Source organism: Cydia strobilella, chromosome 24 (genome assembly GCF_947568885.1).
Source record: "Cydia strobilella chromosome 24, ilCydStro3.1, whole genome shotgun sequence".
Taxonomy (NCBI): Eukaryota; Metazoa; Arthropoda; class Insecta; order Lepidoptera; family Tortricidae; genus Cydia; species Cydia strobilella.
The window spans coordinates 4,032,121-4,057,455 of record NC_086064.1 but is presented as its reverse complement, the minus strand read 5'-3'; the positions used below and the strand labels follow the sequence as shown (position 1 = coordinate 4,057,455).

General features: G+C 38.5%; 2 protein-coding genes and 1 non-coding gene across 3 annotated transcripts in view; all 3 read left to right on the top strand.

Moving 5' to 3' along the window:
* LOC134752415 (probable lysine-specific demethylase 4B) overlaps positions 1 to 25,335 on the top strand; it is a 122,889-nt gene that overhangs the window by 74,114 nt on the left and 23,440 nt on the right. The window lies entirely within an intron of this gene.
* LOC134752198 (unextended protein-like) overlaps positions 1 to 25,335 on the top strand; it is a 59,578-nt gene that overhangs the window by 29,765 nt on the left and 4,478 nt on the right. The window contains exons 2-14 of the mRNA XM_063687812.1: positions 6,985 to 7,168; positions 8,336 to 8,695; positions 8,954 to 9,502; positions 10,835 to 10,951; positions 12,707 to 12,878; positions 13,988 to 14,179; positions 16,635 to 16,781; positions 17,457 to 17,594; positions 19,264 to 19,406; positions 20,666 to 20,792; positions 21,920 to 22,049; positions 23,140 to 23,236; positions 24,136 to 24,192. Of these exons, the coding sequence (XP_063543882.1) occupies positions 6,985 to 7,168; positions 8,336 to 8,695; positions 8,954 to 9,502; positions 10,835 to 10,951; positions 12,707 to 12,878; positions 13,988 to 14,179; positions 16,635 to 16,781; positions 17,457 to 17,594; positions 19,264 to 19,406; positions 20,666 to 20,792; positions 21,920 to 22,049; positions 23,140 to 23,236; positions 24,136 to 24,192 (2,413 nt within the window). The remainder of the gene's footprint in view (positions 1 to 6,984; positions 7,169 to 8,335; positions 8,696 to 8,953; positions 9,503 to 10,834; positions 10,952 to 12,706; positions 12,879 to 13,987; positions 14,180 to 16,634; positions 16,782 to 17,456; positions 17,595 to 19,263; positions 19,407 to 20,665; positions 20,793 to 21,919; positions 22,050 to 23,139; positions 23,237 to 24,135; positions 24,193 to 25,335) is intronic.
* On the top strand, positions 21,503 to 21,584 carry Trnas-cga (transfer RNA serine (anticodon CGA)). The gene has a single exon. It is a non-coding gene; the product is annotated as a tRNA-Ser (tRNA).

Here is a 25,335-nt window from a genome sequence, read left to right as displayed (position 1 = left end):
CCATTGCGTGACTGTATTTCCATGTTATCAAGTAGTTAGGTTTTTATTTGCCTTAATTTGTGGACATGGCAGCGAAAAATTTTAGGTGTGGCTGTTACATTTTCTGTTACATACATATATAGTATATTGTACATTATATAGAAATATAAATCATTTAATGGAACAAATTAAATAAAAATATAGTAACAAAACTTATAAACTAAACGTAACTTATAACGTAATTATATAGTACATTGTTAAAGGCTAGAAAGTGACAATTATATTAGCTGGACGAGTCCTTTAGGTGGGCCAGGACAGATTCGTATTAAGGCAGTTGGGTTTTAGGCCAGAATCTAAGTAAGTACGACTCTGTTGAGGTCTGAGGAGATTTTTTTTTTTTTTTTTATACCACGTCGGTGGCAATCAAGCATTAGCATTTGCTATAGGTATGTTTCTGAATAAAGCAGTTTCGACATACGACTTATGATATGGAAGTCACTTTCTCTTTAAACCAATTTCTGAGTAGGACAGATTCGAATAAAGGGGTCCCGTGACATGACAGTACTACGTCAGATTGGTAACGAGTTGGATTAGGACTAATTCTGTTTGATATAATTATAAGACATTTACATTGTGTATTTTGCATGTCGTTTCACGGTTAAATATGATGGCTCCAATGAATAATTAAGACCTGTTTATGTTACCATATTTAATGCAAATAAAAACTATCAACTATCAACTAATGCAGTTTCTTATCTCATCCGATTAGCAACGATTCGATTAAGAAATTGAACAGAATCTTTTAATGATGAATAACGTCACACTAAATCAATAGGTAGGTAGGTTAGGTTCGTTAGGTTGCTTTAGATGCCCGAAGGGCAAACCGCCAAGAAATAGGAGCCCCGCATAGCGGGGCTCCGTCGACTCAGGGTAAGAAGGAAATGTTCAATGGACAAGTATCTATTTTGGCATAATGGTACATATTTTGTGGATAATTAAAAAAAAAAAAATATAACAGAATCCGATCAACATCGAATCGGTCGTACTCGGAATTACACATACTAAGATTCCAATATGTAATTTTCTGTCCTACTCAGAATTCGGTATAATGAGAATCTGAAGTGCTAGGAATTTAAGATTTTAATAACCTAACATTTTAGGAACTTGGATAACTTCGAAAATGCTCTATTCATAATCAAACCTATTTAGAATCCGAATTAAATAGAAACTGGCAACCTTAGAGTCGTACTTACTCAGATTAAGGCCTAAACCTCAACTGATTTAATACGAATCTGTCCTGGCCCGCCTAAAGGGGACGAGTTAGTTTGTGCAACGGATAGGAATGGAAGATATTATAAGAGTAATTTTACGGGTGACGATAATTCCTTATTCGTTCGTGCTCGTTTGCAATATTTAAACTACGCCCCATGTTGCACAATGTACAGTAAGTAACTGTTCTTATTTCCACGATGCAAAACCGCCAAATTAATTCACACGGACACTTTGCATTAAATAACATGCGTTGGCGATTCTGACGAAGTGAGTCTGTCTCTCAAGACTTTTAGTGAGTCACGCAATGATCTATAAGTATTTACTCGTATACACTGTGTAACCCAAACCCCTTGTTCAACATGTGAATTTCTGGTCCCCAAGTTGACCTTTTTTTGGGTAGTTTAGTGTTGTTTACTCATATCATATCATATCTCCGTTGACATTTTGCTGGGTCCACGTCAGTTAACCGTGACCACAGCTGGTTCATGGCTGGTTCAACCCAGCTGAAACGTCGGTTAAGGTAAAAATAATGAAATTATATTGCGTTTGTCGTTTAATAATATAATAATAATATTGATTATTTCAAGTTTTAACCTCATACAATACAATAAAATAAGGTAACATAAAATTTAAAAATAGAATACAATACAATGATGCGGAAGCTATAAATAGATCCTTTGTTAAATTATACCTTAAATAAGTACATATTATTTTCCATTTTCGTCCAGGTGCACGGCCGTCCAGTGTTTTAGGATGTTATTGCTCGGGTTGACAGTAAACAGCGCCAGAATATCATTTTCCTGCGAGTTTTGCCATACGTTTGCCGAGACCGAAGCTATGCGGGACCGCATGATTGCATAAAAATCAGGTACTCCCGCATTAACAAACATGGTCTTAGCACTGCAGTAACGAGGTTGTTTCGTTTAAATCACTAAATACCAGAAAAGACGTTTGTTTTCCTGCAATATCGTATATGAAAACAATGTCCAGTCAGGTCAACGCACAGTGGCCTTTTGTTTCTCATTCATATATACCAATCAGTCCAATTGACGCCGAGAGTTTGTGGAACTAAAAAATACAATTGGGATGTGGACTCATGCCAAAGGGCATTATTTAGCGTGTGACGCGGGTTTTTTGGCTGGCCCACAGCAAATACTATCGTGTTATAAGAAAATTATGCTTGATGTGAAAGTCTAGTATAACGAATAGTCAGAATTTGGTCAGAATAACCAAAGATAGATGTAACTCCGTAATAGATGGATACAGTCTAAGGAAAAAACGTGCCTCGAAAATCAAGAAAATTTGATTCTCGTTCAGAGGGCGCTACTAGTTTTGGCCTACAGTCGTATAGATAGCGTTGATGGTTTCGTTTGTTATTAACAATTTGAACGCATATCAGTGAAAGAACATGGGTCAAAATCATAAAAATAATTAATGCAAATAAAAAAATCATTTATCTATATTTAAATACATTCTATCGTATTTTTATAAATCTTCATTTTTAGTTTTAAAGTGTGTCGACAGATGGCAGTGAATTTACTGGGGTTACAAAATTTACTATGACAGTACCGCTCTAGTATAAGTTACTCTATGGAATAACGAATTCCTCCTGCTTCAAATTACCGTCCCAGTCATTTTTGCAGTTTTGAATTTAGAACCTTCTTTTATTCCGTTATAGTTCAAAATTAGATTTCTTTTAAAATGACATAGGGACTAAGGAGGATAAAACGCAGGTTTGCGTTTATGAGTGCACCTGATAAAATCGTAATATCCGCAACCGCAATTTGTTTATTTATTTCAGCTGTTTACTATTTTTTTGAATAGTTAAAAAAATTAACAAATTTGATTAATATCCTTAGCAAATACGCCGGTCCTAGCTGTCGTTGGCTTTAATGAATTAATCGTTGGAAGTTAGAACTCAATCTCACTCACTTTCACTCTTAGTTGTCATGTCAGAAGGCGTGATATATTTATCATCACTCTCACTATCACGTCATTACGCGACATATCGTCGCTATACTTACTCAGCCTCATATCTGCAACAATCATTTGATGGAAATGTCGCTTTTCTTTCATTCGGAATACGGGTGTTTTTGTCATCAAATGAGTGTTGCAGATACGAGGTTGAGTAAGTATAGCGGCAATATATCATCAGTCGTATGTCAGGGATGTACAAACAAAACAATAATGTCTCACACGCTTGTGCTTATCAGTGGGAAGTGTAATACCGTGACTCAGAGACAGCTATTGACAGTACACTTAATGGATAATTGGATATACCTAGTGAAGACTTCAGAGAAATGGCAAAAAATGTAAACAAAGTAATTACTTTTAAGGCCTGCGTACACCGGATTCGTAGTAATTACCTATGGCTCCATAGATAACGTTAATGATTTCGCTAAATTCGTGTTAAGAACATATTCAATATTTTATAAAGTACATTTTTTTTTATGAAATAGGAGGCAAACGAGCAGACGGATCACCTGATGGTAAGCGATTACCGCCGCCCATGGACACCCGCAACACCAGAGGGGTTGTAAGTGCGTTGCCGGCCTTTAAGATGGGAGTACGCTCTTTTCTTGAAGGTTTGAAGGTCATATCGGTCCGGAAATACCACATGAATTGTCGCCTGCGGTTTTTACGGAACGATATGACCTTCAAACCTTTAAGAAAAGAGAGTATTCCTATCTTAAAGGCCGGCAACACACTTACAACCCATCTGGTGTTGCGGGTGTCCATGGGCGGCGGTAATCGGTTACCAATTACCATCAGACGATTCGTGCGCTCGTTTGCTTCCTATATCATGAAAAAACCGGCCAAGTGCGAGTCGGACTCGCGTTCTAAAGGTTCCGTACATTACACAATTTAAACAATGTATTTTTTATGTGAAACGTGAGTGAAATGTCTTTAAAAAACCCGTAGAGGTCGGATCAAAAACTAAGTAATTAAGTCCGACTCACGCTTGACTGCAATTTTTAATAGGTTTTCCTGTAATCTATAGGTAAAGATCTATTTTGTGTATTTTTTTCAAAATTTTAGACGCAGTAGTTTCGGAGATAAAGAAGGAGGGGGAATGGTCATTTTTTGCCTATTTTCTTGAATAAATTCTAAATTGTTAATCCTAAAATTATAAAAAAAATTATATTTGAGTGATCCTAAAAGGGTTCCGATTTTTCCTTTTGAGGTACGGAACCCTAAAAACACTATAGAATAGTCAGATAATAACATGCGTATGTTCATTTATTCGTTATCTGTGGCTCTGCTCTGACTCACATATCAGCTAACACAATTAGCGCTATTCCAAACATGACGCTGTCATACTTATTAGTTTCTGAAAGCGCGCTAAATGTTTAAACTAATAATGGGTTAGCTGCATATGTGAATGGTACAGTCAAGTGTAAAAGATGGGTGTAAACAACTTACTCAAAAATATGCCCATAGTTCTTAAGAGTTCCCGGCAAGCTCGGTTCTCCATACAAACGTAGTTATGCTCTCATTTTAAAACGACTAGCTAGATTGCTCTGAAACTTATCTTTATTGAAATAATGTGTGTAACAGACGGTCAAAATGTCTGTCCTCAAAGAATTGGGTCATTCTCGACGAGTTGGGTAAAGCGAGTAAGTATTTTATTGCGTGCTCCTTTTATTCATAATGTCACAAATGTGTTAAGTGGGGCATTCCAGAAAAGTGTCGTGACGCTATTTATATTTATTTAACACTTCTGATAAAGTTAAGAAGCCGATATTTGGCATGACAACGTTTGATAACTTAGCTAACGGTATATTTATACAGATTTCTGCAGGTTATTAAAATAGCTGCCATATATATATACTCGTCACGTTCCGAGTACATAGTTCTTTTTGTGGAATGCCTCTCCCTCTCTTTACGCATTAGGATTTTTGTATTAACACTTTGTTTACTTTTTATTCCTATATTTATTTTTATTCCTAGATTTGTTGACATCATTAATACAGAAAATTTGAAAGGAATCGTGACTCGCGTTACATTGTCTTGGAATTTACCAATAAGTGCTTAATTTGGTATGGACCACAAAAAAAGTGCGATTTCGACGTTTTTACACTACCCACCTACCTAAATACCTACCTACCTACCTACCTAACTACCTAAATACAAATTATTTGTGTACAAGAGAAAAGATGCCACAATGTTCATGACCTATTTCTTATTTTAAAATACGAATGATATTTTTAACTGAGGAAAGAAATGAGAGAATGTTCTCAAGCCGACGTGTATAATTTTAGTTTATTTTGTACCTACTGTGTTCGGTCCAATTTAAACTTAAAAAAATGTACATCCAAGGGTATGGAAATAAGGGGTGATTGATTGATTACCCACCGAATTTATGTATGGGCGCCCCCTTAAATATTTATTTTATTTTGTTTTTTAGTATTTGTTGTTATAGCGGTAACAAAAATACATCATCTGTGAAAGTTTCAACTGTCTAACTATCAAGGTTCATGAGATACATCCTGGTGGCAGACGGACGGACAGTGGAGTCTTAAGGATGACTCACGTTAGACCGGGCCGGAGCTTCCGGCGCTTACTTTTCTATGACATGACAGGTGATCACGTGATGCTTTCCATAGAAAACGAAGCGCCGGAAGCTCCGGCCCGGTCACGGCCCGGTATAACGTGAGTCATCCTTTATAGTAATAGGGCCCCGTTTTACCCTTTGGGTACGGAACCCTAATAACTATCAAATAATGTAAAAATATTTTCCATAATGTCAATATCCAGAGAGGAAAATGGGGACTACTTCCCCCCTTCGGACCCCTTTCGTCTTAACTCACGAATATTTAGAACATTTACTGTGTTACGCTGTTAGTCCATGGAAATTGAGTTCTAGCCTCGTTGAAACATGTCGCACGAGAGACTAAAAATACGTGAGTTAAAACCCTAAAATTAGTTTAATGTTAGGTAGTAGGACTCACGACAGATTAAGGTCGAACTGAAATAATATTTACTTGTTATTCCTATCCTGATCTTTAAGTTTACGTATTGTCAGGGGCGTAGCTAGAGGATAGTTACCCGGGGCAGTTACCAAATTTGCGCCCCCTGACGACTGACAAAAGTTTCCCTGCTGCTGCCTTTTGCCCATTTTGCCGCCCCCCCTTGGATGGCGCCCGGGGCACTTGCCCCCTGTGCCCCCCCTAGTTACGCCACTGCGTATTGTCACGATCTCTTGGACAGGTCTCCACGGAAGACCAGCGTCAAGATACCTAAAGCCGCACCCGCACTCCCCGCTGGCTCCGCAGAAAACCAACGCCGTTGGCCACGCTAGTCGTGCCAGCTGCATTGCTGAGTGGAGACCATTTCTGTTTCGCAAATCTAATATCTCTATTTCTACTGTTTTGTTTATCTTTGCCTTGTATTTGCTATTTGTGTTATATTCTATTCTAAAGGTAACTTGCAGTGCCGGCCCGAGTCCTTGATCAGGGTTAGAGCGAAATCGGGTTTTGGCGCCCTTCGTTGAAGCTTTTTACCCAAAAGCAAAACGAACCGTATTTTGGGCCCGCGTCACAATCGCGTCTTAAAACTTTTTTTTTTCTCATTTATACTTTATATTAATGAAAGTGTCATAATAGACTTAAGCAATATAGTAAGCGTCCTGAATAAATTTATTTTCTTTCAATAAAAGCGCGGGCAATTTTAATCTTTAGTCTTCACGTGAATTCAGATCACGCAGCATTTAAAAACAACTCTTTGTTTCAGCAAGCGGCTGGAAAACCTAGAACTCCTGGATGACTTTGCCGACGTCGACAACAACGTCAGTGACGTCGATGATGTCAATGGTCTGCGGAACGACGTCGACGTTAACAGGAACCGTGACGCCGTCAGCGACGTCGTGGTTGAGACCTGGGCTTATCTGCCAAATAAGCTGGTGGATATCAGTACGGTACGATGTTATTAAAATTGTATTTAGTCTCAATAGAAGATTAATATAAAAGAAAGATTAGGCTAACGAATTCTAAATCTGAGGCCGTGGGTTCGTACCCTGGCTTAAACCAATGAGTTCTTCGAAATGTATGAATAATTTAATAACCTTATCGGCGAAGAAAAATAACTTGAGGAAAAACCGGAGTAGTCCCTTGAAAGCCTAGTTTCTCTGGATTTTTGACCGCTTATTGAAAACGACATCGAGAGTAGTCTGCGGAATGACGTGGACGTCAAAGGACCCGTGACGCTATCAGTGACGTCGTGGTTGAGTTGAGGTCTGGGCTTATTTGCATTGTCACTGTCAGGGTCCTCTAGGCGCTAGCTGGCGCGGGTGCACGGAGCGAGCGGGCGCGCGTACTCGGGTGCCATTGTAAGTAAAATCCGTCACACGCATCCGCGCCAATTCTGTTAGCGATGCTCATATTATTTTTCGCTAAGCCCCTCACCCGCTCCGTGCAACTGCGCTAGCGGGCGCCCTCAGCGCCGTGTCACAAGATTGTAACAGATGGTTTTGCATTTCTTATATAAAGCTTACGGAGTTACGAATTTAAGTTGCTATAAATAACAAAACCCAACTCCTTCCCAACCCTAACCCACTCTAATCTCACTGGACTTCGGTTCGCAAATATAACACCCGCCTAGAGAGAGTAGGTACTCTCTATGGCCCTGTATCTACTTTCCACAAGGTCATATAAATAAAATTAAGAAGCATTGGTAGAGCGATTAGGATTGCTTCTAAGTTGGAGGTGTGGGTTCGAACCCCGGCTCGTGCTAACAGTGAGTTTTTCGAAACTTTGCGTGTTAAAAGTTGAATGTGCTATTCGTCTTTTATGTTTTCGACGTTCGAAGATACTAAATTGGTTTACACAATTAACAAATTAAAACTATAGTCTGTCAAACAACTTTGTCAGTAGAAAAAGGCTTGAAATTCAAATTTTCCATGGGACGATAACTATGAGACTATATTTTAAATTATTTTAAAACGGGTCACTCACGTATTATGAAGATAATTTAAAATGTTTGAGTCTCACGGGAGTTTTGACTATATTTTTCAGGATTTATGGTTAACGTTTCATTATTGGTGCCACGTTCATTATATGGGTGTTTACTATATTTTTTATTACAGGTATCAGAACCCAGCACCGATCTCAACTCTGAATGGGGAGAAATCCAAGAGATAGAAAGCGAAACCCTTTCAAGACATAAACGTGATACTGAAAATTCTACAGTCAACCCATCAGACACCAGTCTCGGCCCTAAAAACGCAAACGTAATCAACAATATCAAACTAGTAGGTTTTAGAATTGAAGAGTCTGATAAGGAACCTAAAATTGTGGATGAACTTATACCTAGTGTGTTGAGGAATACTCAGTTTCAATTGAGGTTGTTTGGAGAGAATTTTGTTAAAGGAATGGAAATTGCGTTTACGCATACGAAGTCGGCGTATGGAGATGAGTGCGTGCATTTATTAGATGAGACATATAAGGTATGTATTTTAAATTAATTTTTTAAACACTTCTATTTGTCAATCAAATAACGAAATTTTGGTGTTTTGCGGTAGGCCCTCTGGTCCGCATATACGTAGTGTTTAGTGTTGTGTTGCCGGCTGTAGCGTGCAAATCCAGTCTCCCCGACATGGGTCACAAGAATGATGCGAGCACAGGCCGTTCCCCTCATGGGCCACCAAAAATGTTGCTTACACGTAACTTTAATATCATTTAATTTATTCTAACCTCATTTTCAGTTAGAAGTGGACTCCGAAGAAAACGCCTTCATATCCCTGGTCGCACCTTATCCCGCAGACACGCCCGAAGGGCATAAATTCTACTTTTGCATCAGAGACTCCCCCTCAGGCCCCTTCAAGCACCAAGGAAGCGACACTTGGAAAATACTTGGAACCCACCACAAATTGCTACCTCTCTGGGTTTCTATCATCTTAATCATCATTCTTCTATTACTAGCTTCACTGTTCTCAGGCTTGAACTTAGGTCTGATGGCTTTAGATAGAACCGAGTTGAAAATCATAGCGAATACGGGAACAGAGAAGGAAAGGAAATATGCCAGAGCGATTATGCCTGTCCGAGCGCATGGAAACTATCTCCTCTGCACGATTTTGCTGAGTAACGTGGCTGTTAACAGCACTTTTACTGTGATTTTGGATGACTTGACGTCTGGGTTGGTTGCTGTTATAGGATCTACGTTGGCTATTGTGTTTATAGCTGAGATTACCCCGCAGGCTGTTTGCGCTAGGCATGGGTTGTTTGTTGGTGCTAAAAGTATTTGGATTATGAAGGTGAGTTTAATTATATTTTTATTCAAATACTTACCTATCATCTCCCACGACTTGATTTACGTAGAATTAGTATTTCCACAATAGTTCTTAAAGGATGATTTCCGAAACTCGAACTATCTCCATACCAAATTTTATCTAAATCAGTTCAACAGTTTAAGCGTGAGAGGTAAGAGACATACTGAGTTTCTTTCGGAATTGTAACATTAGTAGGTATGGATGATAAGTAAGGATTACATTTTATTACACTAATCAGAGGCTCATAACAAAACCTAAATGCACTAATCTGCATTATTACACAGCTGCGACGTCATCAAACGCCAAGCGTATGATGGATTAGATTATCCATGTGATAAAATAAACGTCACTTTTTAACACTCTGCGACTGAAAGAGACAGGAGCTGTAACTATCACGCTCTCTCACGTAGACTGCGACCATCATATACTGTTTAGTCAAAAGATTAGCCATTCTTATCGTTAAACAACCTTGTAAAGACTGTTAAGATTTGTACGGCCTTGTAAACATTTATTTAACTCTTAAGTATCATTTTTAAATATAGATGTTGTTTATCTTAAATGTAATCATTTTTACGGCTTGAAATGATGATGTCATGTCATAATTCTCGCCTCAAGTTCCATAATGTCGGATGTGAAAAAAGTCAACATTCAGGCTACCCGTTCGCTTAAACTTGGCCGTGACTTCCCGGCCCGCTTCCCCGCATCATCCCCTCTGACGCCTTACGGCCCGGCCACGACATCGCGCGGCGGCGGCAGCGGCGAGCGGCAGCCATAGGTTGGAGCGAGACACAGTGATCGGACCTTTCGTTCCCACCTATGGCCGCCGCGCGATGTCGTGGCCGGGCCGTTAGTGTAAGTGTAAGGCCTGAGTGGACGCTCGAGTTGGGTGTAATGGGCGTGCAGCGGGGCGAGGGCGGGGCGGGTCGTCAAGCACCAAACGATATGCCTGCATAAAATTTAAAGTCACTTACGGCGTCCACAAAAACGAAACATTTTGAGAGGCATAGTTTTCTGCCTCACGGGAATATATGTAGAAAATCATCAAATCCAACCTTATGTACTTTCTACATCTAGCGATACTACATTTATTTATATTAAGTTAAACCATTCTTACGATATATGTCGCTATGCGCCTCCCTAAGGCGTGAAAAGAAAAAACGAAAAAATGGAAAGATTTGCACGCTTCTGGTAGCTCAGTTGGTTGAAAGCGATCCGACCTGTTCCGAAAGGTCGCAAGTTCGAGTCTTCCCGGAAGCAGTGAATTTTTCTTTATTAATTATAAAGAATTATAATTAACTTACATATAATTTATTTCAGATCGTGATGGGTATTTGTGCCCCATTGGCGTGGCCGACGAGTAAGCTCTTGGACTACTTCCTAGGCGAAGAGATAGGCACACATTACAACAGGGAACGGCTAAAGGAGTTGGTCAAGGTAACTCTACTGGAATTCATTCAACCTAAATCAATAAAAGTATAAATAAAAATGTCATCCAACATTTGAATATGAATATTACAATATTATTGCCCTGCAATGAAAGTATGTATAATTAAGGCCGTTCCATCGGCTTGCCGCTGTCTCTGTCACATTTCGCAAGAAACAACGGGAAAGATCATGCGCGCCAAGTGTCAATTTTGATCGAATTTTGTCGATTTTTATTTATTTTAAAAACGTTACCTTACAATATCGAAATTCGAAAGCTATGAAATTACTGTTTAAGTTAAGATTGTTTTTTCTTCGTTTTTTGTTTATAGTATCACATAATAAATAACCGAGTAAAGTCTGATTAAAAGTCCGAGTTAGAGGTTACTTTGGGAATTAATTGTATCGAGCGAAGTGTCATAATTCGTGTATCGGAAGCTATGTTATTAAAGATAATATAGTCAAGAACTACATAAATTTTTTCCACGTCTAGGAATATCAACACCTCTTAGAAAAACATGATCATATAAGGAGATTTTTCGCCTTCTGGCTCAGGGAACCGCCTTAATAAACATTAAATAATTTTACGGTTTAGAGTCACTCGCGCGACATGTTTCGGAGAGCCTAGGCCTCTGACCTTTCTGACCTTTCTCAAGCACTAACAGTGCGAGCCGCGTTCACGACGGCCGTGTATCGCGTACCTACGCTGCGAGGGAGGGAGGTCTTGCGCTGTCGTTGTAGGCGGGCATAGTGGTGGGTTTGGGTCACCTAACACTTGTAGCGACACACAGCACGAACTCACTAGTACAAGTGTTACTAGGTACAATACTTAAAAAAAAACTATCGATTTTTTTGTGCAGGGTACCGCGAAGTTCTGAATGGATATTTAAAGTTTGTTACTTAGCGGTACCCCGCCGTGACTTTGAATTTCAACAAAAAATCTAGTTTTTTTTGTAGTAATAGGTAGTAATTTGTAAGAGGTTGTTTGGGATGAATTTTGTTATTACTAAGGATAATTATAGAATAAGATTTAGATGTAGACTTAAAGCCTGACCAGTAATATATGATCATTGTCAAGAGGGCGCTGTTATTCTCATGTATAAGGTGACAGTTCAGAAGAGTATGAAAATATTAGTTCCAGTGAAATTCCGCAACATGGCGCGTGATCATATATTTCTGGTCATTCTTTAAATTAAACATGCACAATATGGACAATTAAATTGAATTGAATAAATATTTAAGTGAAAAAAAAAAACCAATCTATATATATATATATGTATAATATTATTATTTTTTCTTTTATCAAAGATAGATATAACTCCGTAATAGATGGATACAGTTTAAGGAAAAAACGTGCCCCGAAAATCACGAAAATTTGATTCTCGATCAGATGTCGCTACTACCTTTGGCCTACTCTCGTATAGAGGGCGTTGACGGTTTCGTTTGTTATTTAACAATTTTAACGCATATCAGTAAAAGAACATGGGGTCAAAATAATAAAAATAATTAATGCAAATAAAAAATATCATTTATCCATATTTAAATACATTTTATCGTATTTTTATAAATCTTCATTTTTAGTTTTAAAGTGTGTCGATAGATGGCAGTGAATTTACTGTGGTTACAAAATTTACTATGACAGTACCGCTCTATAATATTATATCCTCTTTGCTTTTATGCTTGTTTTCTTATTGTCTTTTTTGCGTAGGGATTTTTACAGCTTATTGTGACTCTGGTTTTTTATTCTATAAGTATCTACTGTTCCAGGTGACCAATCACGTAAACGACCTGGATAAAGAAGAGGTGAACATCATCTCAGGCGCCTTGGATCTGAGGAAAAAGAAGGTGCAGGATGTGATGACCAAGCTGGATGACTGCTTCATGTTACCCATTACCAGTGTGCTGGACTTTGAGACCATGTCCGAGATTGTCAAGTCAGGTCAGTGTTGCTATGAAATTTACTGGAGTCGAGGGTCGGCAAACTATTGAAAAGAGCTAATGGAATTTGAAAAATCCTATGGGATCAGGGATATATTTGTGGTTTTCATATTGAACTTGTTCAGTAAGATTATTATTATTATTATTTTTATCACTTCATCTTTCTAGATGAACTGATGCCTACTGAACTAAAAATCATTACGTATCGCTCGGTCTTTCATAGGGAATTGAAAATATTTTTATTGGGAGGTTGCTTTTACACCTCTCTCTCTCTCTCCTTAGCATTATTATTCCCATCTGATTGTGGGGTCTGCTTTTCTTGTCTTTTCTCTCCAGGTTGCTTTTACACCGCAGATGAAAATTCTCACTCTCCCGCAGATTAAAGATCTCACTAAGTTCTTAATAATTATAATTTTAGTTTTAAGGCATGTATTTCAAATACAATACCTGTATTGTTTATTTGAATAAATGCATGACTATGATCCTTTTATCTCCCTGTATATAAAATATCACCAGTCTCATCTTTGTATCAGATGGCGTAAATTAACTTTTTTTTGTAACCGGAAGTGGTACATTTTTTCGTGCTTTCGTCCAATTCTATTTTTTTAACTATTTTTTCCAAACTTAGCATCACTTTTATGAACATGTGCCATGGGGCAAGTGTTATTTATACGGCATAATTTCATAGAAGTTTAACGTTTAAATAACACTTGCACTGCGTATGCTATCAAAACCGTTGCAGACTTTTCTTGATTTAACTTTATTCTTGTATCAGATGACGTAGTAGATCGTATGGTCCCCGCCCGTAATCTATGGGTCACTATATTTGCTTGATATATATACATATATTTATTTATTTAGACCATATGGGAGTCTGATTATTAGTGATACATAGGGCAGATCAACGGTTAATCAATTCATCTCTGCCTCAATGCAAACAAAACCCATCTTAGAACATACCTACCTATACTATTCTACCCTATCCTATTCTATTCTTACCTATGTTGAACAAATAAATCCTTAAAAGGAATGGGGTAATAAACGTACCAAATCTCCACCCCTGTTACATTCTCTCTCTTATCACACTCTAAATAAAGTCCACATTCGCAGGTTACTCCCGTATCCCAGTATACGAAGGCCACCGCGGCAACATAGTGACGGTGCTCTTCATCAAGGACCTGGCCTTCGTGGACCCCGACGACAACACGCCGCTGCGGACCCTCGCCCAGTACTACCAGAACCCCTGCAACTTCGTATTTGAGGATGTCACGCTTGATGTCATGTTGAAACAGTTTAAGGAGGGTAAGTGTCTAAAGTAACTCCTTATGCGTCAAAATCCCCTTTCTTTAACTCTTTACGTGAAGGACCCTCCACACTGGTGCGCGAAACGCGGCGCGAAGTCGCGAACGCGAGTGTGGACTCTAGTTCGCTTAAGCGGGTTTGACAAAAAATAACTCCTTTATTTTGTTTATTTTGTTTATTTATTTTTTATTTTATTTTCAACTATAAAACGATTTAATGATGGTTTTCATAGCGCTAAGCAGCCGGCTAAATCGTTGTTGTGAAAGAACAGATTCGGATTAAATTAACTAAGCATTATTTGTATTATGTACGGTAAATACCCCGTTTTCAATAATACGTACAGAGTTTTACAAATTAGTTAGTAATTCAAGTAGGTCTTGTGTTATATAAACTTAAAAAATATAGCATAACTTTAAAAAGTATGATTTTGAACGGGTCAATCACGTATTATTGAATAGACGCTCTCCATGTTAAAAAAATGTCTTAAAAGTATGGCTAATTTTGAACAAAAATCATCAATATACATATTAAGTACAACTCGCCGCAAGTAGGTCGAGAAAGCTAAAATAACTAACTCATTTCATAATTTGTTTGTGCCAAAACCGTCCGCATTTAACCGCGATGCCGCGGCTGGAGTTTATTATTATTACTCATATCCCTGATTATCATATAAAATATATGTTTCTTACTTTTTGCTACACTATCGCATTGGGCAACTGCTATGATAGCTGTACCGTTATTATCACCACCTGGTGGTTGTTTTATAAAACACAAAGTCCCCCGCCGCCGTGTCTGTTTGTGTGTATGTATGTTCGCGATAAACTCAAAAACTACTGAACGGATTTTCATGCGGTTTTCACCTATCAATAGAGTAATTCTTGAGGAAGGTTTAGGTGTATAATTTGTTAAGGTTTTTTTGTAAATTGGTTGTAATATGACGATGTTTGCTAATGATGTCGGAAAAAATAACGTTGTCTAGGAGTTTTAAACGGAAACGTCGCCTAATCCGTTTGATATAACAACAGAATGTATGGTGGGATTGTCTCTCTTTTATTGGTCTACAAAAAAGTCCGCGATGGTATATAACAATAAGAATAACATACTATACCCATTATTAACTTCTAAACAAAGATCACATATAATGTGGTATTTGCAAAGCTATTTACACGAATACAGTATTAATCATTATCAAATTAAATACTTTAGTTGAGCATTTTATACAATTTAAATGAATATCTTAGTTATCGTAAATTGAAAATTTCACCCGTAAAATCCACCGGGCAATTAAGTATTTAGTATTTTGCAAACAGCATGGGTACGCTGACATATGTCATTTCAGTACTACTTTGCGAGATTTTGCGTTTCGAGGTTATAAATTATATGGAATAAGTAATATGGAGATGACATCGGTCACCGTACCCATGCTGTTTAAAAAACCGCCGCACCAAAAAGTGACTCGATTCGCGAACGAAACTGTTTTAAGTCAAGGGCCTGACACTCGTTGATAGAGAAAGATAGTCTTATTGCGATTCCTATAAGAGGAAAGAGAAAATAGTGCCATGCTTTGTCCTTATCACCGACCGGGTTTTTTTTTCATGGTCGGGTTATGGCAGCATAGGTAGGAGGCGATGGCGAAATACCGAAATTTATAAGAGTGGAAGAGAAAAAGGATTATGCTGCCATACATTTAACCTGTCAATACATGAATATGTCTTTCTCTTACCCCTGGTCGCTCGGTTTCATGTCTATAACTACTATACTAAATATGTATGGATATAAGTAGTAAACAACGCCTCAACTTCAATCGATTAACGTCCATCACTGTCTGCATGCCACATGTCAATAAAACTAATACCAACCTTAACTGACCCTTATTGTCTGCACAGTAAGGTGATAATCCCAAGTTAACATGGACGATGGTACACAGACGGCCGGATTGTCTGGCATATCGCCAGACGATAGCGTAATTTTTATATAGTTTATCTAATTTATGACGTGATCAATCTCGGATTAAAGCTGGGTTTTTATAGATTTTTAAAATGCGAGGTTTGAGCTGTGTGCCAGATTTTTATTCAGGTATGACGAAAGTCCTCAAATAATGTTATCCACAAATAATTTAAATTCAAATTGTAATTTGTTCTTCGAAACCGCTACACCGGTTGTTATGATACTTTGTATACTGGTTCTAAATACCCTAATGCATATGTATATTTCGGCTTTGTCCAATGGCTAAGGACACCCTATACATCCGAACGTTATCTTAGGCACCGTACCGCACCGGTAAAGGCTGTGGCCAAAGTTTTAAACAATTAGACACCAATCGAATAGTAAAAGTATACTCGGATGACCATTCCAAACGAATAAGCTTTTTCTATGATTCTCATTTGACGAAACCCTCTGTTTTACTGTACCTATAAGGTCTATTTCCGTACCTAACGTAACCCTTATTCCCCAGGTCACAAGGGTCATATGGCGTTCGTCCAACGCATCGACCGCTCCGGTGACGGCGACCCGGTTTACCAGACCGTCGGTCTGGTGACGCTTGAAGACGTTATAGAGGAGATGATCCAAGCGGAAATCGTCGATGAGAGTGACGTCATCAGTAAGTATCTTCTTCCCTCATGCGTAGAAGAGTAGTGAATAGACTAAATAAGGTGGATTTATTAAGGGGCAATGAAAACATGTCTGCGGACAGGTTTTCGGTAGACACATTCGCTGTTTGACGCATCTGTCCGCTAAGCTAGCTAAGGATGTCTACATTATATCTGTCGCTGAGGCCGGGTGACGATTTTCGACAGAAATTAAATTAAAATAGAAATAGAATAGAATAGAAATATGTTTTTAAATTCTTAAACACATCATCATCATCATCATCATTAATTAGGTATTCTCTTGTCGGTGGAGTATCTTCCAGCTTTCCCTATCCTGCGCCAGCTCTTTGACTTTTTGATACGACACGACCCCTACTTTTTCTTTCACTTGATCTAAAAAGCTGCGTCTGGGTTTTCCTCTACCCCGCTTGCTTCCTATCCGCCCCTCCAGGATAGTTTTAAAGAAGTAGTCGTGTCGTATTAAGTGTCCAATCTTAAACACAAACGAGACAATTTCCACATAAGAAAAAACGTTTCTTAAAGTGCCACGAAATGGCCTCGTCTCAGCGTGTTACTGGCGATTTCCAGCGCTGATCTTCCGTTGAGACCAAAATAATTCACAATCAACGGTTTATTTATAAAGTTGTGGTTTCTTTGTTTCTAACATTATTCTATTTACTTTCCAGCTGACAACCGTACCAAGAAGCGTCTCGCGCGCCCGCTGAACCGCTTCCAAGACCTGGCTGCCTTCGCAGGCCACCAGCCGCACCGCGTCCACGTGTCTCCCCAGCTGGTTCTGGCTACCTTCCAGTTCCTCTCCACCAGTGAGTACCTTGTATCCTTGGTACCTTCAGTGGTGTAGCTAGGCGTGGGCGAAGCAGCCCCTCGCCAACGGCCTCGTAAAGGGGGTAGCCCCCTTTTACGTAAAGTCGACACACTTGCTTTTAGAAAATGCCCCGATAAAACGAACTTACGAACTTTTTTGTACAATAAAGTGATTTACTACTACTACTACTTACAGGCCCTGAGATGATGTCGCTACAAGGAGCTTACATATGACAAAACCGGACAAGTGCGAGTCGGACTCGCCCACCGAGGGTTCCGTACTTTTTAGTATTTGTTGTTGTAGCGGCAACAGAAAACTTCAACTGTATAGCTACCACGGTTCAAGAGATACAGCTTGGTGACAGACAGACGGCCAGCGGAGTCTTAGTAATAGGGTCCCGTTTTTACCCCTTGGGTCGTCACCTTATAGTCAAATAAAATGTCAGTAACGATCATGTCAACAACTAATTTAAAAACATTATTTTATCATTATTTATTGGAATGCTACGCAATTCATTTTCTTGTTATTGACTTAAATGTTTTTTGTATAAAAAAAAAATTCTTGCATCTTTGACAAGCTTATTTTGTCATGTTTGTGGTAAAATCAAGGGCTTGACACTCTTTGATAGAGAAAGATAGTCTTATTGCGATTCCTATAAGAGGAAAGAGAAAATAATGCCATGCTTTGTCCTTATCACCGACCGGGTGGCATCATAGGTAGGAGGCGATGGCGATATACCGAAATTTATAAGAGTGAAAGAGAAAAAATCCTATGCTGCCCAAATATTATATGAATATTCTTTCTCTTACCCCCGGTCGCTCGGTGGCGCGTCTATAACTACTTGTATATGTCTATGGGTAAAATCGTTGCAAAATCTTTGCTTCTTGTTTAGATCGGCAACATTCGATGACTTTCAACGTATGTTATCATTGTTATCAAAGTCTCCTAGCCAGTAAAATACATTAGTACCTACCATTGAAAATCAACATGGCGAAGGCCAAATAAAATCTTGTCAAAGTCTAACGAAACACTCATGAGTGACTTCTACAGTGTACTAACTTAACTTTAATGCAATTGGTGCGTAATGCAATTGGTTAGTTTGACACATCTGTCAAAACTGTCAAAATTGACAGTTTGACAGTTTTTGTCATTTTTAGTGAAAATTAACATGTTTTGTTAGTTTGGTACTAAGTGACATAGTTTAGTGTTGTTTGACATATCAGTCAAATTTGACAGATTGACAGTTTTTGTCATTTTCAGTGAATATTATCTTTTTGGGATATAATTTAGCACCAAGTGACATTGTCCCAAGCTGTACGGTTACCCTGTACTCTGTACCAAATGTAATGACGAAACATAAACAAGCGAGTATAATTTCTTTCTAGTATAAAATAATTCTTTTATAATACAAAAGTAAGTACATTTGCACTGGATTTAGTATTTTCGTACCAAATAACAATAATTAGGATTTTAAGTTAGTGTCGTTATAATTGTTTTCAATATGCTTCACGGAGGATCAAGATTGTTTAATCCATCATTGTAGTGCGAGTGAGAGGGAAAACGTGGTAGAAGGGATCGGCATACTGAGCTCGCACAGCCCGCCGCAGCGCGTAAAATACCTAAACTCGCTCAACGCCGGAATGTAATATCGCTCTTAAACTTTCCAGGCGTGGATCCATTCCGTCCAGTGATGATATCGGAAACGGTGCTCAGAAGGCTGCTGAAGCAGGATGTGGTGAAGCACATCAAGTTGCGAGGAGACGAGGACAGGACCGACCCGAAGGCCTACGTCTTCCAAGAGGGTAGACCGGTATGTTCATAAAATGTTCCTTTAAGTGTAGTTCGTTCGCGTTAAGAATGCAGTAAACTCATCATTATCTGCCACCTAGCAATGCCGTAACAATCAAATCGTTATAGAGTCTGGCTAATAAAAGTTGAACCTGAAAAAATGCGGCAATTTCAAAAAATCTTTAGCAGGCGGCTCTTTGATTACAAGGATTGCATAATTTTTATGGTTTTTATGATTTCTAGAATATGAAAATTATAAAAAGTATAAAAGTTATGCAATCCTTGTAATAAATAAGCCGCCTGTTGCAGATTTTTTGAAATTGCCGCGTTTTTTCAGGTTCAACTTTCATTAGCCAGACTCTAAAAAGTCCACCGGTGGCCGAGGCGGGAATTGAACCCGCGTCTTCAGTTTACGCGGCTAACGTCTTGACCACTAGACCACCAGGCCGGCCGGTGGCGGGGTAATTTATATTTATATAGTGTGACTACTTAAAAACACAAATCAAAAAATACATCATAAAATAATTTGATTTGTTCCCGTTGGAATTAAATCACAGTGACCAGTTGAAGGCATACTTTTTAATTAGAAACGATTTGACTGGATACGAGCAACGCTAGGCCGGCGCCGGTGTTTTTGGGCTTAATCTGTTAAACCCTTTAATCTGTTAAACAAAACGTATTTTTTCTTTTATGCAGCGGTTTGCTACTGTTCTCTCATGAGTGAACGGGAACAAGCTCGTTTAAATAGTTATTTGTGCAACAAGAGAGGAAAGTTGGTTTTTCTTGCGAGTGTTGATTTTGAGTCCCGAGAAAGCGAAAGAGTGACGAGTGAAGCGATTGATTCTAAGTTAGAATCTTGAGCGTAGCGAGGGACTCAAAAACACGAGATGTAAAATCACTTTGCTCTCGTGTATTAAAAGTTAAAATGTCCAGGGAGTGACGAAAGTAGGCTTGTTCGAGCTGCTGAGGTGAAAAAGCAATTTTACCTTTTTATTTATATGTAAAGCCTGACCAGTAATATATGATCATTGTCAATAGGGCGCTGTTCATTCTCATGTATAGGGTGACAGTTCAGTATAGTATGAAAAAATTAGTTTCATCAAAATTCCGCAACATGGCGCGTGATCATATATTCCTGGTCAGGCTTTATATGTATGGTGCAATTAAAAAATACGTGGCACTGGCAGGTGATTTGTCGATAGAATTCTTCGTAACGTGGTTACCGGCTCTACCATCGCTGTCCAAACACATTGTACAGTTTAATCTTGCCTCTGTTTCCAGGTGGACTACTTCGTGTTGATCCTGGAGGGCCGCGTGGAGGTGACGGTGGGACGCGAAAACCTCGTGTTCGAAGCTGGACCCTTCACATACTTCGGTATCCAGGCCCTTACGCAGAACATTGGTGTCGGTGAGTCAAAATAAACTGTTCGCTGTCGTAAATAAGGTCCGTTTTGGAATGTGACGTTTGTCAAGAACCAAATTTTTGGTAACTGGGCTCTTTATATACTTGGGTCAGATGCTGGCAACAGGGCCTGCCTTACTTGAGAAAGGAATTTGAAATTTTATACACCAGTTAGTAGTTACCTACATTTCATAATCGTCACTTTTAATACCAAGCGATTGATAAAGAAAAATACTCATTATTGCGCTACTTATCATGTCGATAATTTCGTCCATCATACGTCTGCCGACTTTAAATCGGTTGTAATCTGTCTATAATACAGAAATTCGCTCTATACGGTATTAGCCATAGAGTAACTTATAACTAGAGCGGTACTGTCATAGTAAATTTTGTAACCCCAGTAAATTCACTGCCATCTGTCGACACGCATTAAAACTAAAAATGAAGATTTATAAAATACGATAGAATGTATTTAAATATAGATAAATGATTTTTTTATTTGCATTAATTATTTTTATGATTTTGACCCATGTTCTTTCACTGATATGCGTTAAAATTGTTAAATAACAAACGAAACCGTCAACGCCATCTATACGACTGTAGGCCAAAACTAGTAGCGCCCTCTGAACGAGAATCAAATTTTCTTGATTTTCGAGGCACGTTTTTTCCTTAGACTGTATCCATCTATTACGGAGTTATATCTATCTTTGGTATTAGCAGTCGTGGCCGAGTGGTTAAGGCGTTTGACTCGAAATCAGATTCCCTCTGGGAGCGTAGGTTCGAATCCTACCGGCTGCGCGATTTTTTGTTTTATTTACAAATGTAGGTGCTGTATTTTTTACCCTACTACGATGTCGATCGATTCATTTTTGTGACACGGATTATATAGGTACAATCTTTATCCATTTACAAGAAAGGAGCCACCTCTCAAAACATTTAACAAAATTGGACATATAGTGGACTCCGGTCACGGTAATTGCAAGGACTTGGCAGTAACAATGCATACATATCCCATTGAAATGCCATAAAGATGCCACAGGAAAACTTAGCAAGGTCTGAGTGGCCATGTCACGAGCGGTCATTCTGGCGATTCAAATGTTCTGTGGTTACCTGAATGTTTTATCTTTTTTCAGCTGAGCCCCAATCCCCGTCGGCACTAGGTTCTCTCCAGAACCTGAACATGGACAGCATGTTGCGGCACACGTTCGTTCCTGACTACTCGGTCCGAGCTATAGCTGATGTTTACTATCTGACCATCAAACGGTGAGTAATACTCCACTACAACAGTGTTGAGACCCAATAACCCTCGCTGGGTTCTCTCCAGAACCTGAACATGGACAGCATGTTGCGGCACACATTCGTTCCTGACTACTCGGTCCGAGCTATAGCTGATGTTTACTATCTGACCATCAAACGGTGAGTAATACTCCACTACAACAGTGTTGAGACCCAATAACCCTCGCTGGGTTCTCTCCGGAACCTGAACATGGACAGCATGTTGCGGCACACGTTCGTTCCTGACTACTCGGTCCGAGCTATAGCTGATGTTTACTATCTGACCATCAAACGGTGAGTAATACTCCACTACAACAGTGTTGAGACCCAATAACCCTCGCTGGGTTCTCTCCGGAACCTGAACATGGACAGCATGTTGCGGCACACGTTCGTTCCTGACTACTCGGTCCGAGCTATAGCTGATGTTTACTATCTGACCATCAAACGGTGAGTAATACTCCACTACAACAGTGTTGAGACCCAATAACCCTCGCTGGGTTCTCTCCAGAACCTGAACATGGACAGCATGTTGCGGCACACATTCGTTCCTGACTACTCGGTCCGAGCTATAGCTGATGTTTACTATCTGACCATCAAACGGTGAGTAGTACTCCATTACAACAGTGTTGAGACCCAATAACCCTCGCTGGGTTCTCTCCAGAATCTGAACATGGACTGTATGATGCGTCACTATCTATCGCGAATTCGCGATACATTCTCGTTACAGCCGCGATACAATATCGATACAGTAAAATTGAAACCAGATAATTAACCGTAATCGTTACTTTTACAACTCAGACAGTTGGTACCAAAACCAGGTGAAGGTGTAAAAATGTTATTATTCGCGAAAGCTTGAGATATTGGTTCAAATTCAACCTAAGTCAATTTGCGAAGCTGTGTTTCTACTTTTAAATAACACAATTCAGAATTTTCTTTATTTACATACAAGATATATACAGTGGTACTACGTAAACGAAATTAATAACTAGCTTAAATCTAAAATAGGCCCTTGAGGCATTGTACCAAGGATGCTGGCGGCATTTAAATTTACCAATAAATTTTATTTAAAAATTTCCAGTTCTATGTACCTGGCGGCGAAGCGCGCTACTCTGATGGAGAAAGGTGCGCTCACGAAGGGCAACACCAACGAACAGATAGAGCCAGAAGTTGACAAGGTATGATTTGTCCTTGGTTGAAATTATTGTTGCATGCTCAACCATACTCAACCTTATTTATGAGAGCCACAAAGACGGTTTTGTCTTGCCTGGTGGGTCACCTAAAAAGTTGAGTATCGCTGCCACACATCAATGTTCCGCATAGGCTATCCCGCTGAAGCACATCTTTTTTTGTAACATGATGGTTTCTTAAGGAATATAGGTCTTCAATGATTTTGATAGCACACGCAGTACAAGTGTTATTTATTCGTCATAATTTCATAGAAGTATAACGTTTAAAATAACACTTGCACTGCGTGTGCTACAAAATCGTTGCAGACTTGGTCTAACCATAGAGTAACTTATACTAGAGCGGTACTGTCATTGTAAATTTTGTAACCACAGTAAATTCACTGCCATTTATCGACATACTTTAAAACTAAAAATGAAGATTTATAAAAATACGATAAAATGTATTTGTATATGGATAAATGATGTTTTTTATTTGCATTAATTATCTTTATGATTTTGACCCATGTTCTTTCACTGATATGCGTTAAAAATTTTAAATAACAAACGAAACCGTCAACGCCCTCTATACGATAGTAGGCCAAAACTAGTGGCGCCATCTGATCGAGAATCAAATTTTAGGGATTTTTGAGGCACGTTTTTTCCTTAGACTTCCTGTATCCATCTATTACGGAGTTATATCTATCTTTGGTCTAACTAACGTTGCAGCTTCCTTCAATCCCAATGTGACGTTCTGACGTTATTCAATGCAAATGGTCAACTCCATAAAGTTTTATATTACAATTAACTAGTTTTATTAGGTAAATTACTAAGTCACACAGAAATAAAAAAGGGATTCTCTTTCCGGACTTTGACAAAAAAAGCTGAACATAATAATGTTGTTTTTGCAGTTACTTCGTGACGAGGGCAGAACCGAGTCTCTCAGGGAAACGGACGCGCAACCTCAGGTACGATTACGGCATATGATAAATATATAAAAAAAACTGATCTGATATACTTAGGTACAGTCGAAGGCAAAAATATCGATCCGGACAAATGGCTCACAAATATGTGCACACGACTTTATTGTCTAAGGTGTAAGAGCGTACACATATTTTTGAAACTTTGGGAATATACCGGGTGTTTCTTGTAACAGGAGCAATAAATTAAACTGGAGGCTGTACGCCTCAAACTGACCAACATTTGTTCAGCAACTTTTTAAAATTATGAAATTTTTAGATTATATCTTATTCGTACTAATTAAATATTATTTTCAATGTCGCTGCCATCTGTGTGTTTGACGTTGCTTGTCACCCTTTAAACAACAAATTTTGCAATACAGAATTCTTAGAATAAACTTTAAAGTGTAATAAAAATCAAAACACAAGTTATTTTTAAAAGTTGCTGAACAAATGTTGGTCAGTTTGAGGACTACAGCCTACAGTTTAATTTAATGCTCCTGTTACAGAAAACACCCAGTATATATATATATATATATATATATATATATATATATATTTATGCACTTGACTGTAAATATATGTGCGTCTACTAGGTTAAAATCCAAGGGTATGAATGTACATATCGTTCTTATATAAATGTATTTTTGTGCACGCTGCAGTCTTTGGAAGTGCCTAAGACAAGATATTAATGGACCTTGGTTTGTATAATAAAACTATTTTTCTACTCTTCGACGTAATGGTTAAATTAAGATTTCGTGTACCAAACTTTAATTGGGTACTTTTCATGTAGCCTAACTTAACTATAATATTCATTTCGAAACGGTTTAGTCAACTATCATGAATTTGACCAATCAAGTGGCGCCGCGGTCCAGTGGAAAAGACACTAACGCGCGACTATTTTATTAGTAATACCTATTCATATATTATCCACGCGTTGATGTCTTTTGTACTACTGAGATACTTACCTAATTTTCTTTAATTATTTAGATTTTATAGTAGAAAATGTGAATGCAAATAGTGATATAATCAAGCTTTTCAATCTCATACCTTTATTATGCCACTCAGCAAGCTTCGTGGTCTAAACACGGTACTCGACTGAAAAGCTCTACTACTGTATTAATTACACATTTAACGTCTACTTTAAACCCA